Below are 20,997 nucleotides of genomic sequence, written 5' to 3'. Positions count from 1 at the left end.
GCGAGTATTATTATTCCAGTTTTAGAGATGAAAATACTAAATCCCAGACTAAATTCATGTATCAGAAAGAAGGAAAACTGGAAACAAAGACCTGCTAACCTAATTCTGCATTCCAACCACTGGACTACAATCCTCTGCCAACCCCTCAGCCCCCCCCAAAGTAGTTGGAGGTGAATTCCTCATGAGTTCTTATCTGTCTTAACAGAAATTATAGTGGGATTCAATCAAGAGCCAGTGTCACACCAGAAAAGCAAATCCTGACAGAGGTCGCTGATAATTGTTCTCATACACTTTGCACATGAATTACATCCAACTTCAGCCATCACTGCCACCGAAGAACGGCACGATCAAGTTTGCGGTAACAGATTGCTATTACAAAAACTTCTAGAAGTACTTAACTTGAGCAGGGGAAAAACAGAAAGAACACTTATTTATGATCCTAAACACCAACTACAGTAAAGTATTTAAGTTATATCAAAGGCAGGGGGATAATGCTGATGAAACCCTGATTAGTTCACCCCACTGTATGATCTGTACCAAATGAGCAAGCTGTGCAAGAAATCACAGTCCTAAAATGTGGAAAACCTCTAGTGTGCAAGTTAAGGTTGTTCCTATGGGTGTTGGAGTATCCTAAGTCGCTCAAGCAGCACTTATGTGGCAAATAAACCAAGGTCTCACTGACCTTAGCAGCATTACAAGGCAATCTTCACACAAGGATTGATCGCTCCTAAACAATCTCCCCAATGCACCAGGCATACCTGCGTAAAACTGGAACTGCGGTGAATAAAGTCCAAACTCTTTTTTTTCTCCCCAGCACGAAGCTGCTATGTGGCTTACTGCATCTCCCTTCAGCGTACCAGGCCTAGGTATCAGGGTTGTTCGCATTCTCAAAATTATGTTCTTAGGCAACTGCAGTCTGAAGCATTTTGAGAATGAAATAGCAACAGGGGTTTTAGCCTGGAAGAGAGGAAGGGTCTTCACAGCCTCTTTCTCTACCACACAGTGATCTGCAGAGGTAAAACACTGAAGGATCGATCACCTCTCTGTTAGTCACCAACTTTAGTGCCCATGGAGTTATTACCATTGCATCCAACGTTCTGTAATCAGAAGCAACTTCACAGGACAGCAAACATTAACGTGTGAGACAAAAAGCAACCCCAGAACATGTGCCTATAACTGTAATTCCACAGGAAGTGGAAAATACATAGAGAAAACACCTTCCTTGTCATGGATGATACTCAAGCTGTAACTACAGGATATATTGCTTTATATGTGTCAGTGGTATCCATTCCACGCAGCTGAAATCTTTCTCCCGCATATTTTAGTCACAGCCTATTTACAGAACAACAGGCATTTAGCAGTCCACTGTCCAGCTTCTGAGCTAATGAAGAACAGAATACAACTATAAAAACAGAGTCTTGTTTAGTTGTGTTTGCTCACTTGCTTATGCAATTTAGTAGTCAAATTTGAGAAATAACTATTGAAAAAATTTATTGCTCTGTAGCAATAAATTATAATCTTCTGCAAAGAAAGAGTGCTGACTGCCAACTCTTGAAGGTGCTGTGGACGGCAAACTGATGACATTTTTCAATCTGTAAGGTGGAATACCAGCTTTCTCTGCTGCAGTTTCTTCTATACAAAAGAATGGCAGGTGAACTGTAAATTAAGTGATTGTCATCTCTGAGGGTAACAACAAACCTGAATGACAATGGAATTAAAAAGCCTACAACCCTTCCTCAGTCAGAGAAGTCATGAGGAGATACTTATGAAAAAGAAATAATCCATAGAAAATGAATGACATGATATTAAATCAATATGCAAAAAAAAAGAAATTAGAAAGAAGAATGACAGTTTGGTGCTACAGAATCACCATGGCCCTTCCTTTCTAGCAGGCAACATATATAACATATATTAAGAGAGAAGTCAATGAAATCATCATAAATTTTTATTTTTCTCATTTTGCATCTAATCAAACTGCAGGAAGTTTCTGTAACTGATGTTATTATGAAGGAATAGCATGGCACAAGAAATATATGTCAATAAGGTACGTACTTCATCCAACCAGGATGAAACCGTTCGCTTATAAACTATCTGAGCACCAAAAAGAAAAAAAAAATTCCTTTCCCCTTGAGAGAAACATCAGGATTAAGTACAACTCATGCCAACTTCTATCCTGAAAAAGAAGTTACGCAAAGAATGACAGGAAATGGCTGCAGCTTCTTGTCTTATCAATGGTCCAGTTGGTGGCACTGGCCAGCAAGGGAGAGCAATACAGGCAAACATGCATCAGTGTCCTGGTTTCAGCTGGGATAGAGTTAGTTTTCTTAGTAGTGGGTATAGTGCTGTGTTTTGGATTTAGGATGAGAATAATGTTGATAACACACTGATGTTTTGGTTCTTGCTGAGTAGAGTTTACACTAGTCAAGGACTTTTCAGCTTCCCGTGCTCTGCCAGGTGCACAAGAAGCTGGGAGGGAGCACAGCCAGGACAACTGACCCAAGCTGGCCAAAGGGCTGTTCCGTACCATATGACGTCATGCTCAGCATATAAAGCTGGGGGAAGAAGAAGGAAGGGGGGGGACGTTCAGTGTGATGGCATTTGTCTTCCCAAGTAACCGTTAGGCGTGATGGAGCCCTACTTTCCTGAGGATGGCTGAACACCTGCCTGCCGATGAGAAGTAGCGAATGAATTCCTTGCTTTGCTTTGCTTTGCTTGTGCGCGCAGCTTTTGCTTTACCTATTAAACTGTCTTTATCTCAACCCATGAGTTTTCTCACTTTTACTCTTCTGATTCTCTCCCCCATCCCACCAGGGGGTAGTGAGCGAGCGGCTGTGTGGTGCTTAGTTGCTGACTGGGGTTAAACCACAGCAATCAGCAAGTCTCCAGTTAAGCCAATAATCAACACTACATCTGTCTTCCCTAGGCCGAAGCCCTCAAGGGACAACCACAGCAGTGAAAGGGAAGTTTTCCTATTGAAAGTTAAATGGCCAAAGTTGGAGAATTTGCATAGTACAGTTAATTTAGTTCAGCGTACCCAGCCACATAATGCTTTTCCTAGACAAAGAACTCCTGTAAATAATTATTCACTGTGTAAACCAGCCTCTTTCTCAAGCCACTCAACCTAGCTACATTCCCGAATGTCATATCAGTGCGAAGTGTGAGATTGAAGCAGCACAGCAATTGTAACCCTCACAAGAAAAGGAAACAATTTCTTTTATACTTCTGTACATTAGGGTATAGCAAATCTTGTGTAACAGGAATAACGTTCATGGCATTGGCATACACTAAATAAACGTCTTTTGCAGTTGCTGAATACCTCCACTTCACTTTGGCATTTAATCAGCCACAAAAGCAGTTTATTGCGCAGTATACTCCGCTACCATGAACATTATCAATTCAGCAAATATTAAAAAATATCATGCAGGTGTCACAGAAATGGGTATTTTAAAAATTATCGACAGCTTTACACTTTCTCTTGCACAAAAGAAAGCAAGCTAAATGTTATGGAGAAATATCGGTCCATTCTGATTAAAATTAAATGTTAAAGGAGCACGTACATATCAGAAGTGTTTATGCTAAGAGTGACCTGCTGTGCTGATATTTTCCTCCTTGCAGAGTGAAAGCTTTGGTCTATGAAAATAAGCTGTATACTCAAGTGAGTACTATCCTGGAGCACTTTGAATTCTCCACATCCTCAAATCATTTATATTGATTCTATGACTAAATAAAGGAATGGAAATATGTTTCTCTTTTTTTGTAAATTCTCTCTGTTTTCAGTAGAAGCAAATATTTGCACTCATGGTTTAGGGATTGGTTGCACTGACAGCTGAAAGCCTCTATTGATTTGCAACCGTGGCTTGGTAAAGGAGCCTCTCACTAATCTTTCCCACAGTGCCCTTCCAATACTTTCTGCTCTAACCTGGGAGGACAGCTCTCTCTAGGGTAGGAGGTAATTAAACTCTCCCTCCCAAAGAGGCGGCTTGTTTTCCATTCTCTGCTTAAGAGTTACCGTCGTAGACACTGAATAAGATGAGCGCATCATACAGCCCAAGCAAATTCCACAAGTATGATTTGAATGCTGCATAGGTGATATATGCATTGCAGGTGTGGTGGGCTTGATCTGCTCAGGAGGGAAATATGCCTTTCTGGGACTCTTGTCAGAGTTTAAAGGCACCAGTGTAAAGCAATCCCAAACCAGATCCATCCTATTTCCACACAGGAAAACTTTTCAACCACTAAGTGGCAATCCTGGCACAATACTTCACAGTCGTTCTGCCTGTGCAACAAGCATACCTCTGGGGTGAAGGGACGTTGAGAGGTTTGCAGAGCAGCTATTCAGATCTACACCCTAGTTTGAAAGAGCAGGGCAAAAAAACACAAATGTTTTTAAAACAGGTGCTACCTTGTTCTTCTTGTGTTCTCCTAGTACAGAACGGTCACACGGGCCACGAGACAGCCTCAGTGCCACGGCACAGCCCACTGGGTGGTCTCAGAGTCTTACTACTCTGATGGGAACTTGCCGTAAAATTGATGAGAAGGAAACACCACCACCACTAGTGAGCTAATCCATTTGACAGACCTGTAAGAAGACTAACAAGTAAGAGGAAATGCCAGTCACTTCCTCTGGTGCTCCCATCTGCAAATAAGCAGAAGGCAAGAAAACCACTGGGTGCAGCAAGCCTTGTCCATAATCTCTTCAGTTACGAAGTGCAATGAGCTCTTTATTTCAATTTTTTGAAGATATAATAAATAATAATAAAAAAATGATAATAAAAGCTAAAAAATATAAATCTCTTGCTGTCCTGGACAAGTAAGAGAAATTTAAAGATTTTTAAGGAGTCTTAGAATCTTAGAAATCAGAAGCGAAGTAACGCCTCAGTCACGCAATTTCCTCTGCACAGGAACTGTACCAAGTACTCCCAGCTCTGCCCCAATTATGATGACTGTCAAATTAAACAACACTAAGTAAAATAAAATACTAGATAAATCAGAAGAATTTATGTCTGTGTCAGCAAAGGATACCAATACTCTGTACACTGAGACAGAGAACTTTTGCTGAACGACAGATACTCAGAAGAGAGTATATTTGGAAAAGCATATACATAAGTCACTTTTCTCAATTAAATGCTGCCACCTTTAATTATTTTGAACATTTTAACCTAAATATTGACAATCAAGAAAAATGAACAGTAAAACTGAGTCATGGAAATACAAACATCCAGGCTTCAGCATCTTCGACAGAAATTAGTCTTAACAGACCAAACATATGTGTCTCCAGGTGGGAAAAACAAACCTGAGACTACAAGAACAGCGGTGACACAAAATATGACCACCACTCATACAGAAGGTCATACAATGTAGACATTAAAGGGCTTTAAAGAGCTTTGAATGTTAATGATTGACTGGGGAAGAAGAAGGAAAAAGAAAAAAGCATTTGAACTCTTCAGCAAGAAATGAAAAGAAATCTAAAAAGCATTGTTACATTGAAATTAAATTATTACAGAGTGAAGACTGCACTGCCTGATTTCAGGTTTCAGAAGTAGTAAATGATCAAACTGACTTTCACTATTGGTAGATTACTTAATCTTGGAGCTAAGCAAAAGACAATAAAATTACAACTGAGCACACACCTCTGATCTCAAGAAAAGACATCCAGTAAAGAATGACAAGACCTCTGATAACTCACAGGCTTTTAAAATTAGGATTGGATGTTGACTGCACTTGGAGAAAGAAAAAATATGGGTAAGATATAAAATTATTATGCCCTTATCACATTAACAGAAGCATTAAAGGTTGCAGGGACTTCTTTGTGCTCAGAGTTGAAGCCAATGTGTAAAAGCTCATGCAATAAAATGTGGACATGTGTGTAAGCATGCCATTGAACTAGGGCTACTGTTTACTCAGCATTGCTGTTTCTGGTAAATCCATGAAAAAAGCTTTACTATAAATTGTGGTGGATATTAAGATATATCTACAGAAGCACAGAGAGCAGAGTCCTGGAAGTAGATCGCCCAAATCTTCAATAAACAGTCTGGCAATTCATCACAATTACTAGTGGTCGATCATTATTAATTCTTACGGTAACCATTGTACTCATACTGAACTCATTTGCTATTAATATGGAGGTAACATGCAATTCCTTAGACATTAAAACATAATTTTAATTATGGATTTTTTTGTCTAATGCTGAATAGCTTTTTTCATAGCTTAAAATTATGTGTGAACAAAGCAAAAAAATCAGCATTGGTTTACTGCTTAAATTCATACCCTCAAACTATTTAGACTGCATTGGTAACACCACTCTGTTTACCTTTTGAAAATACAGTGTGTACCAAAAATAATAAATCTAACAGATGAACTTCAATCTTATGCAAATGTCCTTTGTTTTGTGCTCTGGTGAGCAAGCTACTGTACCAATACTTTTGGCATTAGTACAAGACTGAATCCATGGAAGCATGTGTGTATTTACACAAAAGAGGCTTCTAAGCTACGAAAATCCCTCTTGTTTGGTTACACTAATTTCCCTTGAATGAAGTTTGTATGCAAGCCAAAACAATGGTAGTTATCCTGTCCTCTAGAGTTCATTCCCAACAGAACGATGTGAATAATTGAAAACTTCCTAGGTAGTCCTGTAAGACGACTCTTTCATAAATCAGGAGAACCCAATGCTATTTTTTTTTTTCATTAGCTATTTTAAAAAAAATCCAATAATTATATACAAGATTTAATTACATAAAAAATATTTTTACTTCTTAGCATTTAATGAAGTCTTGAAATTTTGGAGAAGGTAGTAGGTCATTTTCTGATCTGATTAGGGAGTTAAAAGTAAGCATTCAAGTTTAATGTTCAAAATATGTTAGGTGTATAAGGAAGAAAATGAACTGGAGTATAATGCCAGAGGCTGGTGTAAAGGAAAAAAATGGAAAGGAATCTAATGCTTTTGAGCCAAAGGACAGACACTAATTATTCAACTACCCCTGCAGCAATGAAATCTGTTGGCTCAGCCGGTAGATGTCTCTCTTAAATACACAATTGCTACACAGAAAACATGTTAAAGCCATGAGGCAATGCGAATTATTCCTACCTTAACCGAATGCGGTCCCAACACTTCTGCATCAGGTGGGTGAACACCAGCAGGTCTTGATGGTCTAGTGGTAACTTCTGACCATGCACTGCTGTTCGTGCCTCCGTGAAGAGTGCTCATCAGCATTCTGTATTCAAATTTCTGCCAAGGGCTCAGAGCCGTACTCTGGTCAATGTAGCTCATGGACTGACTGAGAGGGAGAGTCACCACAGTCGATATTTGTTCTGTTCCTTTCACCCTCCTTTCTATCGTAATGTTTTCCACCAAACCATTTGGGTGAGCAGGTGGTTGCCACGATATGACCACAGAAGTTGGAGTGTCAGAATAGAGCTCTGGAGCTGCAATATCCTCAGGCGCATCTGGAAGAGTCCGTATTGCTGGGGTCTCGGGTGAAAGAGAGCATCCTTTAGAGGTGCATCCTTCTACCTGAAACACATAGACTGTGTAAGGATGCAAGTCTTGCACAGTGCAATTAGATCTAGTTCCTAGCACTGTAGCATGCAGTTGGCCATTTTGGTAAATATTATAATGAGTGATAATGCCATTTTGCTTTAAAGGATGCTGCCAGGTGATGCTTGCTGCCCTTGCTGTAACATTCAATAGAAGCGGTGGATCTAAAGGTCCAGGTTCTGTAACAGAAAAAAAAAAAAAAAAAAGGAAAGGAAAATTACTAATAGTCTGTGGTGTGCAAAAAGTCAGCATTAGCAAGCAGTACTCATCAAATGAGTCTCAAAATGACAAAAGAAGTTCAAATCTGCCAAACAGCCTATTTCTTCAGAAACTGTAGGCCCAGCTATTCAAGGGATGAATACGGCTGTTATCAAAGGCAAGCTGCTCTGTAAGGACACCTTCCCTCCTCTCAACCCTCCTCCCTCCTTCTCTGCATCTTTTTTCCTCCCGTGTCTCAAAAGCGTCCTCTCAATGCTGTTACCATGTGGAGAAAGTGTATGGCTAAGTATCAATATAGAACTGCAGTTCTAGCTTTTGTTGATATTTTTCTAGAGCGCTAGCTACTAATTGCAACCAACGGCACAGGCATAACAAAGCTGCATATTTTACAGCTCAGTAAGCCCCTACTGCATCTCTCATTATATATTCAATATTTTACTTCATTCTGTTTATAATTCTAATCCATTTTTTGCAATTTATCTACTCCCTGTTAATATTATAGGCGATTTTTTACTGCGACTGTGACAGAAGCTGCCGATTTAGCTCTTTCACCTACTGATAAATAAACAATGCACAGATCTGACCTTTAGGTTAACAGGTTTTATGCTTGCTCCACTCAGCACTCTAACTGATTCAATTATCATAAAGGTTCAGGAGCTTCCATGAATACTGAAAAAGACCGACCATATGCCTGCATAGGTGTTGTGGAACAGCAAATACTCTGCAGCCCTCCAGAGAAATTCCTTAATTGTAAATAATTTCACCATGCGACACAATCAAGTCACCTTGAATGCAAAACCCTCAGCCTGTGGAGGCAAAGTGTTATTTAAGCTTTACTGGGCTGCGTTAAATTCTGCAATTTGAAGGGCTGTTAAGTTTTTCAATTGAAATTTCATTTAAAATGCAGGTGCTTTTTATTATATTGAGGCTTTACTGCTCTCTAGGTACAAGCAAGAACATGGTGCAATAACACAAATCTGGCTCAATCACTGATCAGTAACAGCTGTAATTCCAGAACATTTAGCATTCTTATAAACCACGTCCTGAAATCTATAAATTGCTACAGCAGATCAAGAAAATACTATATTCCCCCCTATTCTGCCCATAGCAATTTTGACATTTATGAGATTTTTCTGTGAACATTACATTTTATTGAAATCTTAAAAAAAGATATACTTGGATTTAGTAATTGTTTGAAATAGCTTTAGGTTTGGGGATTTTGGGGGGGTTAAGTTTCAAATGCTAAGGGTTGAAAAATCTAAAATTCATTAGTGATTGTGGGTATGATAAGACTCCAGGACACACGACATAGCATATGCTGAATTCCACAGTAGTCAACACCACCATCATTTAATTCCTAGTGTGCTGTCCAAACCACAAGGAACAGTATCTCTATAGGAAGAATAATTTACTTTGCTAGCAGTTAAATAATTCCTGGTAATTTTTAAGTGAAAAGACAAAGGGGGGGGGGGGGGGGGGAGGAACCCTAGAAAACAAATCCAGCATAATGAATGGCTCCCCCTATGTTTTAGGATAACAGCTGAAGCAGTCAGAAATCCCGATTCTCCTGTTACATACAAAGAGAGCTAAATCAGGATTATTCCACTGATGTCTGTGGAAACAGTGATGTAAAATTGGGATAGCAAGCTTTTTTTTTTTTTTCTTTTAAATTTGAAAAAGTAAGTGTTTTTTCTTTCATTATATGATGCATCACAAAGCAACTCCATAAAACTCATCCATATCACATATCCTGTTCTACTCACAGTGATACTAAGGATAGAGTTTTATATTTAATGCTTGTGCACTCTAGGATTAATTTAGATCTCTGAATTTACAAGTATAAAAGATGATCTGTTGTAAAGAGCAATTCAATTCTATTTGCATGTACTCTTGGGCAAAATCAATTAGGTCATAAGCTGGAACAAAATTTGGTCCATTATTTAGACTTCACTGAAAGATGGAGAGGTGGAGGTGTAAACCTGAATTAGACGTATACTCTGTAAACCGAAAATTTTGCTGGGGTGAAGGGGAAAGAGGAAAATCTGCTTTGGAATTGAAGACCTTGAAAATAAGTTGCTGCAAATTCTAGTTTAATGGGGGAGGGGAGTTGAAAGATAGAATATTTACCACGGAGCTACAAACTTGCATTTTATCTAATTATACCTCATAAATACGCTATCATACTGTGAGTTTCTGCTGAAGGAAAAAAAAAAAAACCAAAACAACAAAATACCCCCCACAACAATCAAGCAGTTTGTTGTGAGGGAACAGATAAGCCTTTTTATTCCTACTGAATACGTTGCTGGCATTACAGGTGAAACATTCATGGTAATTAGTTGAACCTCTGCTTCAACCCCCCCAGAGTTTAGATATATTCCTTAAGGACAATCTGTAATGTATGGGAGGAGCTGTCAAACTTAAACTTTGGGTCCCCCTAATCCCTCCCCCTCCTCTCAAAAAAGCATATTTTGGTAGCTAGCATACCTACCCACACATTCCCTACTGCCCTTTTAAAAGAGAGACTTTTAAGACTCTCTGAGTTCAAACAAGACGTTTGAGAGATGCTTAATTGGCCCCACTGGATGGGAAAGCATTAAATCCTGGTCCTCAACACTCATTCAGTGTAGCTTCTTTTTAAATGGCAAGCAGAATCATCTAATTCTATATACAAATCAACTAGCACGATACTGCTTGGTTGAAAGGGTCACCACAATTATGTAAAACATGAGTATTAACTATAATTGGGATAGTTTGCTAATACAATAAAAAGCTCTGAACATGAGAAAAGTTATGCTCACAGCAGTAGCTATCACTTTCTAAAGTAAGAATTCATGGATGAAATGACATGAAAAAGATGGTTATAAAATTTTAATGGAATGATAAAAGGCAAAAGTCAGCCTCTCAGCTGAATTCTTAAAATCCCTATATATCACAATCAGCTCCTTAACTGTAAAATCAATGTGGAGTATAACATGTTGTCAATGTGGTTGTCACTGGAGGGAAGACTGCAAAGTATGACAGCTACACAGCTCAGCCTGACAATGATGAAATAAAATCATAAAGCTTTTTACATGGATGTAATTGTTTATAGAAGTAACTACTGAACATGGGAACAGTGGGCATCTTTTTCCTTAAGATTCTTAGTTCATATTTCAAACCATTTCATTACAGCATTAATACTAGAAGGTAGTTTCATTTTGGCAAATGAAATTATCTTTTATGGCAGGCTATTTTGCTCATCTGCTTCAAAAGTTCAGACTTGACTTAAAATGTAGGCACAAAATTGTCATTCATCTTTTTTAATTCCCTGACTGGAACCACACATTTGTTTACTTACTGTACAGACTGGGGGAGCGAGGAGCTATACTCTCATGGATGTATTTTGGGGGAATCTATACTTTCATTAATATACTGAGACATGTACCTGGACTACTGCCCTTTAAAGCTAATGAGAAATACCTGATTTGCTGGGAAACGCTCTCACTAAGCAGAATAGAAATGCTGTGCCTTTTATTCTTGAATCATTTACTCTTTTCAGGAACATGGACAATGAATACATATTAACATATTAACAAAATGTGGTGTCTTTCATATACTACCGACTGTATCCAGCAGAAAATCCAAATTGTGTAGCTCTGGGCATGAGGGACCACAGGAATCTTTTATCACATCAGGTCACAGAACTCAAAAGTTGTTAAGCTGTTCATGCAATGACATGCAGTCCATATGAACCCCTTCAAATATGTATTAAGAGCTGTCTTCAGAATATTCAGACTTTTTGCCCTTTACTGCTCCAAATGCATATTGGTTCCCGGACCTCAGCCTACCAGTTAAGAAACAACTTCTAATTCCTAATCTATAGGCATGGATGGGCAGCTTGTACTATTTATCATACGATCATCGTATCATATCTGCCATTATACTACTTCAGCTTAATTTGTTCTGTCCTTTTGCAGTTCACCCTGTCATGTATTTCACATGACTTTCTCTTCCCTTTATCACCTCACCAGATTTTGTCTTCTCTTGCCTCAGTTTCCATTTATCTTTCCTGAGCACAGGTAACCACATTCACACCAACTAACTATGGATTCATTTATATGCCTAAATTGTATGGACCTGACTTACATAGCTAAAGTAGGAGACTCATCTTCTCAGACAATGAACGTAATCAGCAGAGAAAGCAAGTGCTTCCAAGAGCTGAGAACTGCATCATCTACCCTCTTGTCCTGCATTGCGTCTCTCTATTGTCTGCATAAGGAAGCTTTAAGAGAATAGGCCTCCTCATCCTGGAACCAAAGCTTTGTGGTAAGCATGCCAGAGGAGCACGCCATGGCACTCTATATGATAGGAATAACGCTTCCCTTTTTGTCAAGAAATAGCTCAGCTGATACATTGCAGGAGCTCTCTTTTTTTAATTGCTTTTTTTTTTCCTAGCAACTTCCATACGTAATGATCTCAAGTGACTACTGTGTACTTTTGACATTACTTATTGTGAATAAACATTGGACTCGCCTATAACTTCTTTGTACATAAAAGAGATGGACTTGTAGTCACTTATGTAAGAACTAAAAAGTAAAAAATTGGACTGCCTGATAGGCAGCTCGCAAAACCTTCTCTCTCAACTAGTGCAAGCCAAGCACTTACAAAAGGGCTTCAGTAAGAGCTCTCCATACTGGAATTGTACGCTGACCCACGGGACTGAAATGTAGCCAACGTATAGAACATGCTGGTGACTGAGATGTCCTGCAGACAGTTTCTGGGACATCCAAAAGAAAAGAAAGGAACAGGCAGCTTATCTTTAAAGTAGCAATTCTGCTAACTTAAAACTTGTCCAAATCAAGATGGATTTTCTCAAGCACTAGAAAAAGCAGCTTTCTTATTTGGGAACTATCTCCCTGATCAAAGATTACACTGTGTGGATTGCTACCAGCCAATATAATTTTGCAAATCATAAAGCTACACCATAAGAACGCAGCAGCTGCCATTGGGCCAGCTTCAGGTAATTGTAACCAACTCCTTTACAGCTTCCTTCTCAGATAGCTCAAAGACTTGCCATAACAAAAGGGAAAACTTAACTGACATCTCCTTTTTTATATCTAGAAAATTTAACTTTATTTCTGAATGCAATAGATGAAATTCTGCTCTCAGTTCAATGGTACATACTGACCTCTCAGTTCAGTGGTGATTACACTGATTGCAAGAGAGTTATCTTAAATTTACATTCAAGTTACCAAAAGCACGATCTAATCCAGAAGCTTCATCAACTGTTTCTATTTGTCTGTCAGTAAATAGTCTGATGCTATACTGACCAAGATCACTGGAAGAAACAGCTTTTATTAACACATGTTTAGCAGGTTTTAAAATATTCATAGGTTATGTACATTATTGTTATCTGGCACAGGCAGGTTAGACTTTAAAAAATGCATGGAATCAGTTACTAGTGCCACACTCATATAAATGGAAGGATTTGAAAATTATTTACGGCATTTTTTCTTGCATTAAAAAATAACCCAAACCTACTAATCTGTATATTAAGACATTTTATTATCAGATACAACTGATTCTTATGGCAACATTTGCTATTTTTTCCTTAATCTCTCCTAATATCCTCCTAGTTTACTAAATATTTATCATAAATAAAATATAATATGCAGATATATTGTGAAATCATCAGCTTGTATTAGTAGAACTCTATTGACTTTAAAAGTGGATGTGTTGATTTACATCTGTTGCTATCAGGTGTATGCGCACATAAACACACACACATGCATATATTTTATTCCTACAGATATTTTATGCTTTGGTGAAACAAAAAAGACGTATATTCACTGCATAAAATTCAATAAGAACATGTGTACATACATATATTTCAATAGAGTAAGAGATATTGGAAATTTCTACTATCACATTGTACTTTAAAAAGTCAAAGTCTATTGGTTAGCAGGGCCAGGAATTAAGTGTACTTCTGCTAGAAGCTGTCAGTATAGGCAGTTTTACGAGAAACATATTGAAACCTTGACAGAAATACTGCTTATACCCAATGACAATCATTCAGTCTTAAGCAATTGAGTTGAATATCCTTTCACAGGTGGCAGCCCTCCACAATGACACCAAAACCAGACTCCTTTGTCACCACTGAAAGTTGGCGGTTTTTGTGTAAATTACAAGGGGTGTTGGCTACTGGGGACATATCAGCACGTATTCTTTAGCAGTATCAATGCAAATGGAAGAGGACATTTTAATGAACATAATTTTCCCCTTGGAGACATGGAGTTTATAACTGAACTACAGAAGTTTGTTTTAAACTAAGGAACGAGACGCAGCATCATAGCTCAAGAGGAGAGTTTGTTAATCTCAAAATATTTTAATTGCGTAAACTCTGGCAGAGGCATTATATTTTTCTTTCTTGTTCTTAAGTTTCCTTTGGCAACATCTACCTTCGATACTAACTGAAGGCATTTTTGCAGCCAGGTTTTGCAGAGGGTAGCATTACATGCTAGTGCACAAAGACCATCCAAGTTCTATGCAGCAGGTAACTTCTACATATATGTTCAAGGAGATTATATAGGAATGAATGTCCGGTGTCGGCCTTCTGCCCTATCCCTAACTCCCAAAACCAGAATTTTAAAATTCCACACCTACTACTTTGCACAAAAAATAATTTTTACCTATACTAAGAAGTGATGCCTTTTAAATGCACTTCTGTGCTCCTTCTATCTAAAAAGAAACAACACTATGTGAACTATCTGACCAGAGCTAAATAATCATTGCAATTTGAATGAAATAGTCACGGGAAACTGGCTGCATTTAGACCATGAATGTAGACAAGTTTAATAATATTGTATCCACTTTTGGTAACAAACAATTACAATAAAGCAGTTGAATCTCAGCAAAGATTTTCACAGGTAGATAACACATCTCTGGTACGTAAAGACCAAGTTCAGAACTTACTTTTATTAGGTGATTACTTATAGGTAATGTGTTCATAGAAGCATTTATACCTTTGGAGCTTAAATGGATTTATCAGATACATTTCTGTTGTGAATTATTTGCCCAGCTTCAAAGAAAAGTGTTTTACAGTTGTGGGAACACGTTTTCTTCTGGGTGTTTTCTCGAGATAGACAGCTATCCATTTAGAGAAGGGACTAAAATGAAGTTGAGTCACCAGCACTGAATATTTGCTACAACAATTGCATATGAGCATCAGGTTAAATTTACAGTCTGAAATGCAGGTCTCCTGTCAGTGTAAAACAGAGTAAGACCACAAGGCACTTTGGTGTGAAGGCAGAGAGAGCAACGTAGTAATGACTCCAGTAATGAAACACCCCCCACCCCCACCTCAGAATTTCCTGCTCAGAATGACTTACTTTCTTATTAAACAAGATATAACAGGAAAAATCTCTTTAGAAAATATTTAATTTCTCTAAAATTTGGTACAATAGGGTCATCCATTACTGATTAAAAAAAAAAAGTAAAGAATATATTTGAAAACAACAGATTTTTCCAAAAAGTGTGCTGTTAGATATCCTGCTACACTGTAAGAGAAAACTAATAGCTCAGTTTCTTAAAAAAGCTGGAAAGTATGTATTTTGTATCTGTATTATGCATAACAAGCTCAAGTTTTGTCCTATGTTTCTGCTTAAATATAGTATCAGGTGCAAAATCCTACCTTGCCAACTAAATGGCTATACCTATATGCTGATACCTGTTTGTTAAATCAAGGGACTGTTGAACAAATTACGTGGAGTAAGTCTACAGAACATAGAACTATTAATGAGGAAAGTGATGGGACTGGCAATGACAAACTCAATTTCAGACCAGTAGATCACCACTTTGAATTAACAAAGATCACTGGGAATGAAAAGTTCTGTTCAGCTGTGGTGCAGCTTACGTATTCTCAACACAGAGATAAGACAACTGTCATATACTATTAACTTCAACTTATTTTTTCTGATATGACTGAAATCAGAATCAAGTCCCAGAATATAAAGGAATACCACTTACAAAGCTGTACTTACCAGTGTATCTTAAACTAACCACGTATGAACACATATGCATGGAGGGGTATTATATAAAGAAATAAGATACTACTTCACAAAACATATTTAAATATTCATGTTTTATGAAAATCTAAGACAACAGATACACGATCCCTTAGGAATTATTATTGCAAATTAATATTCAGGAAGGAAATACATTAACTGAGAAAGCTAGATAACCAAAAGAAATTACATGCAATGGCAGTTGAACTCTTATTTATATTTTCTGCTAAAGGGAGTTAAATAAGATCGGACTGCTTACTGTCCTCTGCTGTAGTCATTGAAGTCCAATTGCTATAAGCATTGCCATAACCATTGGAGGCAACCACTCTCATCTCATACTCAGTGTACGGCTGAAGATCTTCGACCCTGTGCTGTAAGGAAGCAGTAGGGCTGGAAAGCAAACTGCAAAGAAAAGCAGCATGAGTTACATCATTAAGCATCCCAGCACCTAAAGAAAGACTAAAACATTACACATCTTGTAACAAAAACAGCCACCCTAAAGGTGAGCCATATTCAAGGTAACGGGACTTTTCTTGCTCAGCAGTTGATGGTGGCCTTGCTATGGTCTGCGTACTCTAAAATGTCACCAGCAGAATGCCTCCGCCGCATCTGGAGTCGGTAGCTGGGCATGCCTGGGGCGTTGTTGCGAACTGGTGTAGACCAGACAACCTGAAGACTGGTCGGAGTGGCAGATGAAAGCCTTGGAGGCATCATGCCATCTGGAGCTGTCGAAAAACATGGATGAATTAGAGCAGAGAAAACCATGGAGAACATATGCCGGGTGGAAACAAAATGCTCCATATACTGGAAAAACTGTTCCTCAGGATCAACAGCAATGTTAACATGGTCCTTTTAGTTTAACATTTTCACTACTGAACAATGCTATTTCTTTATTTTCTTCTTTCCAATACAGTTACATGACTATCACTTTGCTAAAAGCAAACCTCCAAACACCAGAAGTAATTCAGAAGCAACATATTCTCTACCACCTGTTCAAATATTACCTACTTCTCCTTGTGCCCAGCTCTGCCACCCTGAGAAGCTAAAGAAATGCTCACAGAAATGTTACCCAGCAACAGTAAAATTGATCAGACTTTTTATCATTCAGATACGTTCTCACCCTTATAAATGAATAATAATTTCAAAAGAAAACAGCAGAAATTTTAAGGGAAAAAAGGTCTTTAGGTAGAAATCAAAATAGATTCACTGAAGCGTCAGTCTCTAGCCCACTGTTTTGTTAAGGAAATTAATTTTTATGAAGTCCAGGAACTGCAGATCAAAATCTGTCAGTAATGATACCACCAATGACCTTTAACTGCTGCAAATTGCACTGCATGCAGTAAAAAGCACTATGCCAATTTGCACCCATGAGTTTATGGCTTTGTTTTTTCTTTAAGAAGAAAACTGTTGAAGAAACTTTCTGTATATAAACACATCTGGAACTTTTATATATAACGCATGTCTGTAGCCCTAGCTCTGTAGCTCTTTTCCAGAGAGTTAAAACACTGGAAAGTTACTGCCTTTGTCATTTAAACTCTTGTATAATAGTTTTGCTTTTCATGGTCCAGTAGTTACCATTTGCTTCTTTCTTTGGTCTTTCCAAGAGAAATTTTTGTTGCTGTTATTTTCTTCCTTCTCTCTATTGGAAAAAACAATCTCACAGATCTGTAACTTAAGGTCTAGTTGTAAGTCTCAGGGCATAAGTTGTAAGTTGTAAGATGAGCGAACAGTATTTTACAGTAAGTTTTATGGTTTTCATTTACCACCTGTATATAAGGTGGTAACTAAGAGAAAGTAACAGACTCTGTGATACTGTCTGAATCATTCTCTCCCTGAAACAGATGAAAGGATGGCATTGGCTCAGAAAAAAGAAGTCATCAGTCATATACAATAGTTTTTATTCATACTGACGTATATATTCAGACATATGTGAACTGGCACTTGGCTGGTTTACTCTGATTATATATACTTATGACTGGAGAACTTAAAAATTCTTCAGCTCCAGCTCCAAATTGTATTATGTAGAAAGACACAAGACATGGCTTGCTCCAATCTAGAGACTTGTTCCCTTTCCCTTAAGTTCAAGGTCTGCCAGTTCTCATAAGAAATTTTTAGTAAAAGCTGTCTGCTGGGGTGCTTGAGTTATTACCAGGTATTTTACTTCTGAGAATTGGCCCCTAGCCCTGCAACCCTCCTGTTTTTTTCAGGACAAAATGAAGTGGAACAGGATCTCCAATTTCCCTCACTCCCTTCCCGTCCGCTCTCTTACTGCGAAAAAGACAACATAAAATTTTTGGGCTTGAACCAGCCTGGCTGCCTTTGGATGCTCCCTCCTGCTGCTGTTATCTAGACCTAGGCAATAAGGCTCCAGTACATCCCAGGTAAACTTGAAATCTTCCTGTTTCCAAACCCAGGAGATGTCTGAGACTAAGGTAATTCATGGTCTGCAAATCCCTTGCCAACACCTTCAAGGCCAATCAAGAGCTTGTGAGCACCTCAACTCAGAGGGAAGAAGATGGCTGATTTAACTTGAACAGCCCCCAACATCCCTCCAGCTGAGCCATCAAAACCAAACATCTGCACACCAAATGCCTCTGTATGTGAATTAAATTTCACTCTCAGAGTAAAATGGAGAACATATATTTACCTCACTTAACATTGTTCTGTTTAGCAGCAACATAACTAATGTTGGAGTTGAGTTGTGCAATAAGGGTGTTTAAATCTTACGGATCTGAAGTACAGTACTCGCAGATAATAATGAATTATTTTGGCACCCCTTTATAAGGTGATTCCTGAAGCTGTTAGCAGGCAAACTCAGACAACATGAGAAAGATGGCACAAATAATGTAAAAACTTTAATTAGAGGGTTTTAAAGTGTTTTCATAAGCTGACCCTAACAGAAAGACTCAATATGCCTTCAAAGCAGGGTACTACCTCATTTAGAACTGAACTGTCTATAGCTTAAAACGCACTAGTTGTTTAAGGGTACACAGAAATTCTACACAGCAAAAAAAAAGCTACATCTAAAAATGAATCTAATTAGCTGAGCTGTAATTTGGCCAGGAAGCCAAAGTTCACATTGTTATTGAGGAGAGAGTATGAGCAACTCACTGAGGAGGCAAAAGCGTTAAATTTATTTCCAGTTCTGTCAGGACACATCACTTCACCTTTGTCTTTCATTTCTCAATCTGTTAAATGGAGATAATCATACTTATCCTTCTTTGCAAAGCTCTCCGAGATCTACAAAGTAAAAGCTCCGATTAAGCTTTAGGTATGTATAGTGGTGGTTATAGCGATACAGGAATGTTCATCAAAAAACAAAGATGTAGCTGTCTAAATGTCAATAACAATTCACAGTGCGGATGTTATTTTAATGGCGTAGGTAATCTCAGCTAAATGTTCAAATCTCTTCTACCAACAAAAGCACAGCATAGGGAAGAGCAGGAAATTTGGACGAATCTCTTCTGTGAAAGTCAACTGACCTGTAGAACAAGCCTAGCCAACTACTTTCAAACCAACATGTTAGAATATAGAGCAGATTTATTTAATCTGAAAGACTTCCTGTAGCTCGCAGAGAATGTCCTCAGCTATGCACTAGCGAGTGTCCTCAGCTATGCACTTTCAAAGGAACGGGGCAGGGCGGCAGGAGGGTACAACAAAGAAATTGTCAAGTCTCTGCTGAGTCATAATGAGAAAGGTGCTCTATTAAACTAATCATGCTTTGATCATTAAAACCACAGAGCACTTCCCCCCAAAAATGGTAATTCTAAATTGCACACAAAACATCCTTTGACTATTTCAAACACTCCTCATCACCAACGTCTTCAGTGTAACATTTCCCTGAGTTTAACCCTTTTTATCCGATCCATACTCCCAAGAGACTCCTTACTACCCAAGTAATAACTGGCAACCAGCAGTAATTCTACTGCGAATTTCTCAACAGAAGAGCCATGTATCTATCAGCTTGATATATCGTCTTTAAGATTCAATGTTGCTCAAAAAGCTCCCCTCAAGCTTTAATATGACCCTCAGGGGGCAACCACTCGACTTGCAACCTACTGAATCAACATCTAGCCCAGTAAATCCTCACTTAGCAGGGCAGAAAGTCACGCTTTGTATATGAAGAGACTACAAAGGCAGAATAAAATATTTAATCAGAAGTCAATTTTAATCAAAGAATTAATAAACAGCCCCGCAAAATAATAAAAACTGAAGACCGTTGCAAGCTGACAATGATATATTGTATTCCAGATACTCAGGTACACGCAGATGAGTCAAGAAAGATATAACCCCTGCTTGGCCACTAATGTGCTAAGCAGTCTTTGAAAAGTGTTTCAACTTCTTTCCTAAAAACATACGCAGTAGTAGCCAGCTTTGTAACTATTTGTTTATTTTAGGACAGCAAGCATTGTGTTAAATGGTTGTGCTTAAATGTTTACTCCATGTTGAAAGCCTATTTTTCTGAGAGGTATTAATTACATTTATCATAAGGATATATCTGAAATTTAAATTTTCTGAAAGTAGACAACTTTAAGTAGGATTATTAAAAGTGAACTATCATTAGGACAATAAATTATTATTTAGTTATAAAAATGCCCGTACTATTAATCTTTAATAAGAGGAAGAAAAGCCAGTAGAGCTCGATTTGATATCTATCAAATTGTTGTAAACTCACACCAACTTTGAAGCGACACCACTTTTAACAGTGATATTGGCCCTTCTGTATCCATAATATCTGTAGATAGACAACTAGAAGAGTTTGGAGCTATGTAAATGTAACTCTACAATTTGCCACATCTGCATGTGTAAAATATTTAGCACAGATGATGCATTTGCATCTAATTGAAATATTTTTCATACACATATATGCAAATGATAACTGCAGGTATTTAACTACAGAGAAGGAAAATAGGCTCTCCAGAGTTTGTGCCATAACAGCAAAGAAAAGTTTCAGTCAGACTGCCTTTAAATGAATGTCTCGCTCAGTCATGCCTACTCTCACTCTTTTCCAGGTTCAATTCACAAACCCCATTTCTTTATCTCATTGCAGTGGTTGTTTAGATACCCCTGATTCATTTTCTATTTTAGGTGCCCATACTGAGATCATCTCATTACGGCACTTTTTATGGCAATATGTTCTGCACGTTGACATTTGTTTCTCCCGATTTTCCCAGGTATGCCTGTTATCTAGTTGTTTGCTCA

General features: G+C 38.1%; 1 protein-coding gene across 1 annotated transcript in view; it reads right to left on the bottom strand.

The window, feature by feature from the left end:
- The window catches only part of USH2A (usherin), a gene marked incomplete at its 3' end in the record, with an annotated part of 389,347 nt that overhangs the window by 122,956 nt on the left and 245,394 nt on the right, over nucleotides 1-20,997 (bottom strand). Inside the window, exons 38-40 of the mRNA XM_082305924.1 lie at nucleotides 16,370-16,520; nucleotides 16,055-16,197; nucleotides 7,085-7,713 (exon numbers count right to left, since the gene is read on the bottom strand). Coding sequence (XP_082162050.1) covers nucleotides 7,085-7,713; nucleotides 16,055-16,197; nucleotides 16,370-16,520 — 923 coding nt within the window. The remainder of the gene's footprint in view (nucleotides 1-7,084; nucleotides 7,714-16,054; nucleotides 16,198-16,369; nucleotides 16,521-20,997) is intronic.

Source organism: Platalea leucorodia (assembly GCF_965183815.1).
Source record: "Platalea leucorodia genome assembly, chromosome: 3".
Classification (NCBI taxonomy): Eukaryota; Metazoa; Chordata; class Aves; order Pelecaniformes; family Threskiornithidae; genus Platalea; species Platalea leucorodia.
This window is presented reverse-complemented; position numbering and strand designations above follow the sequence as displayed.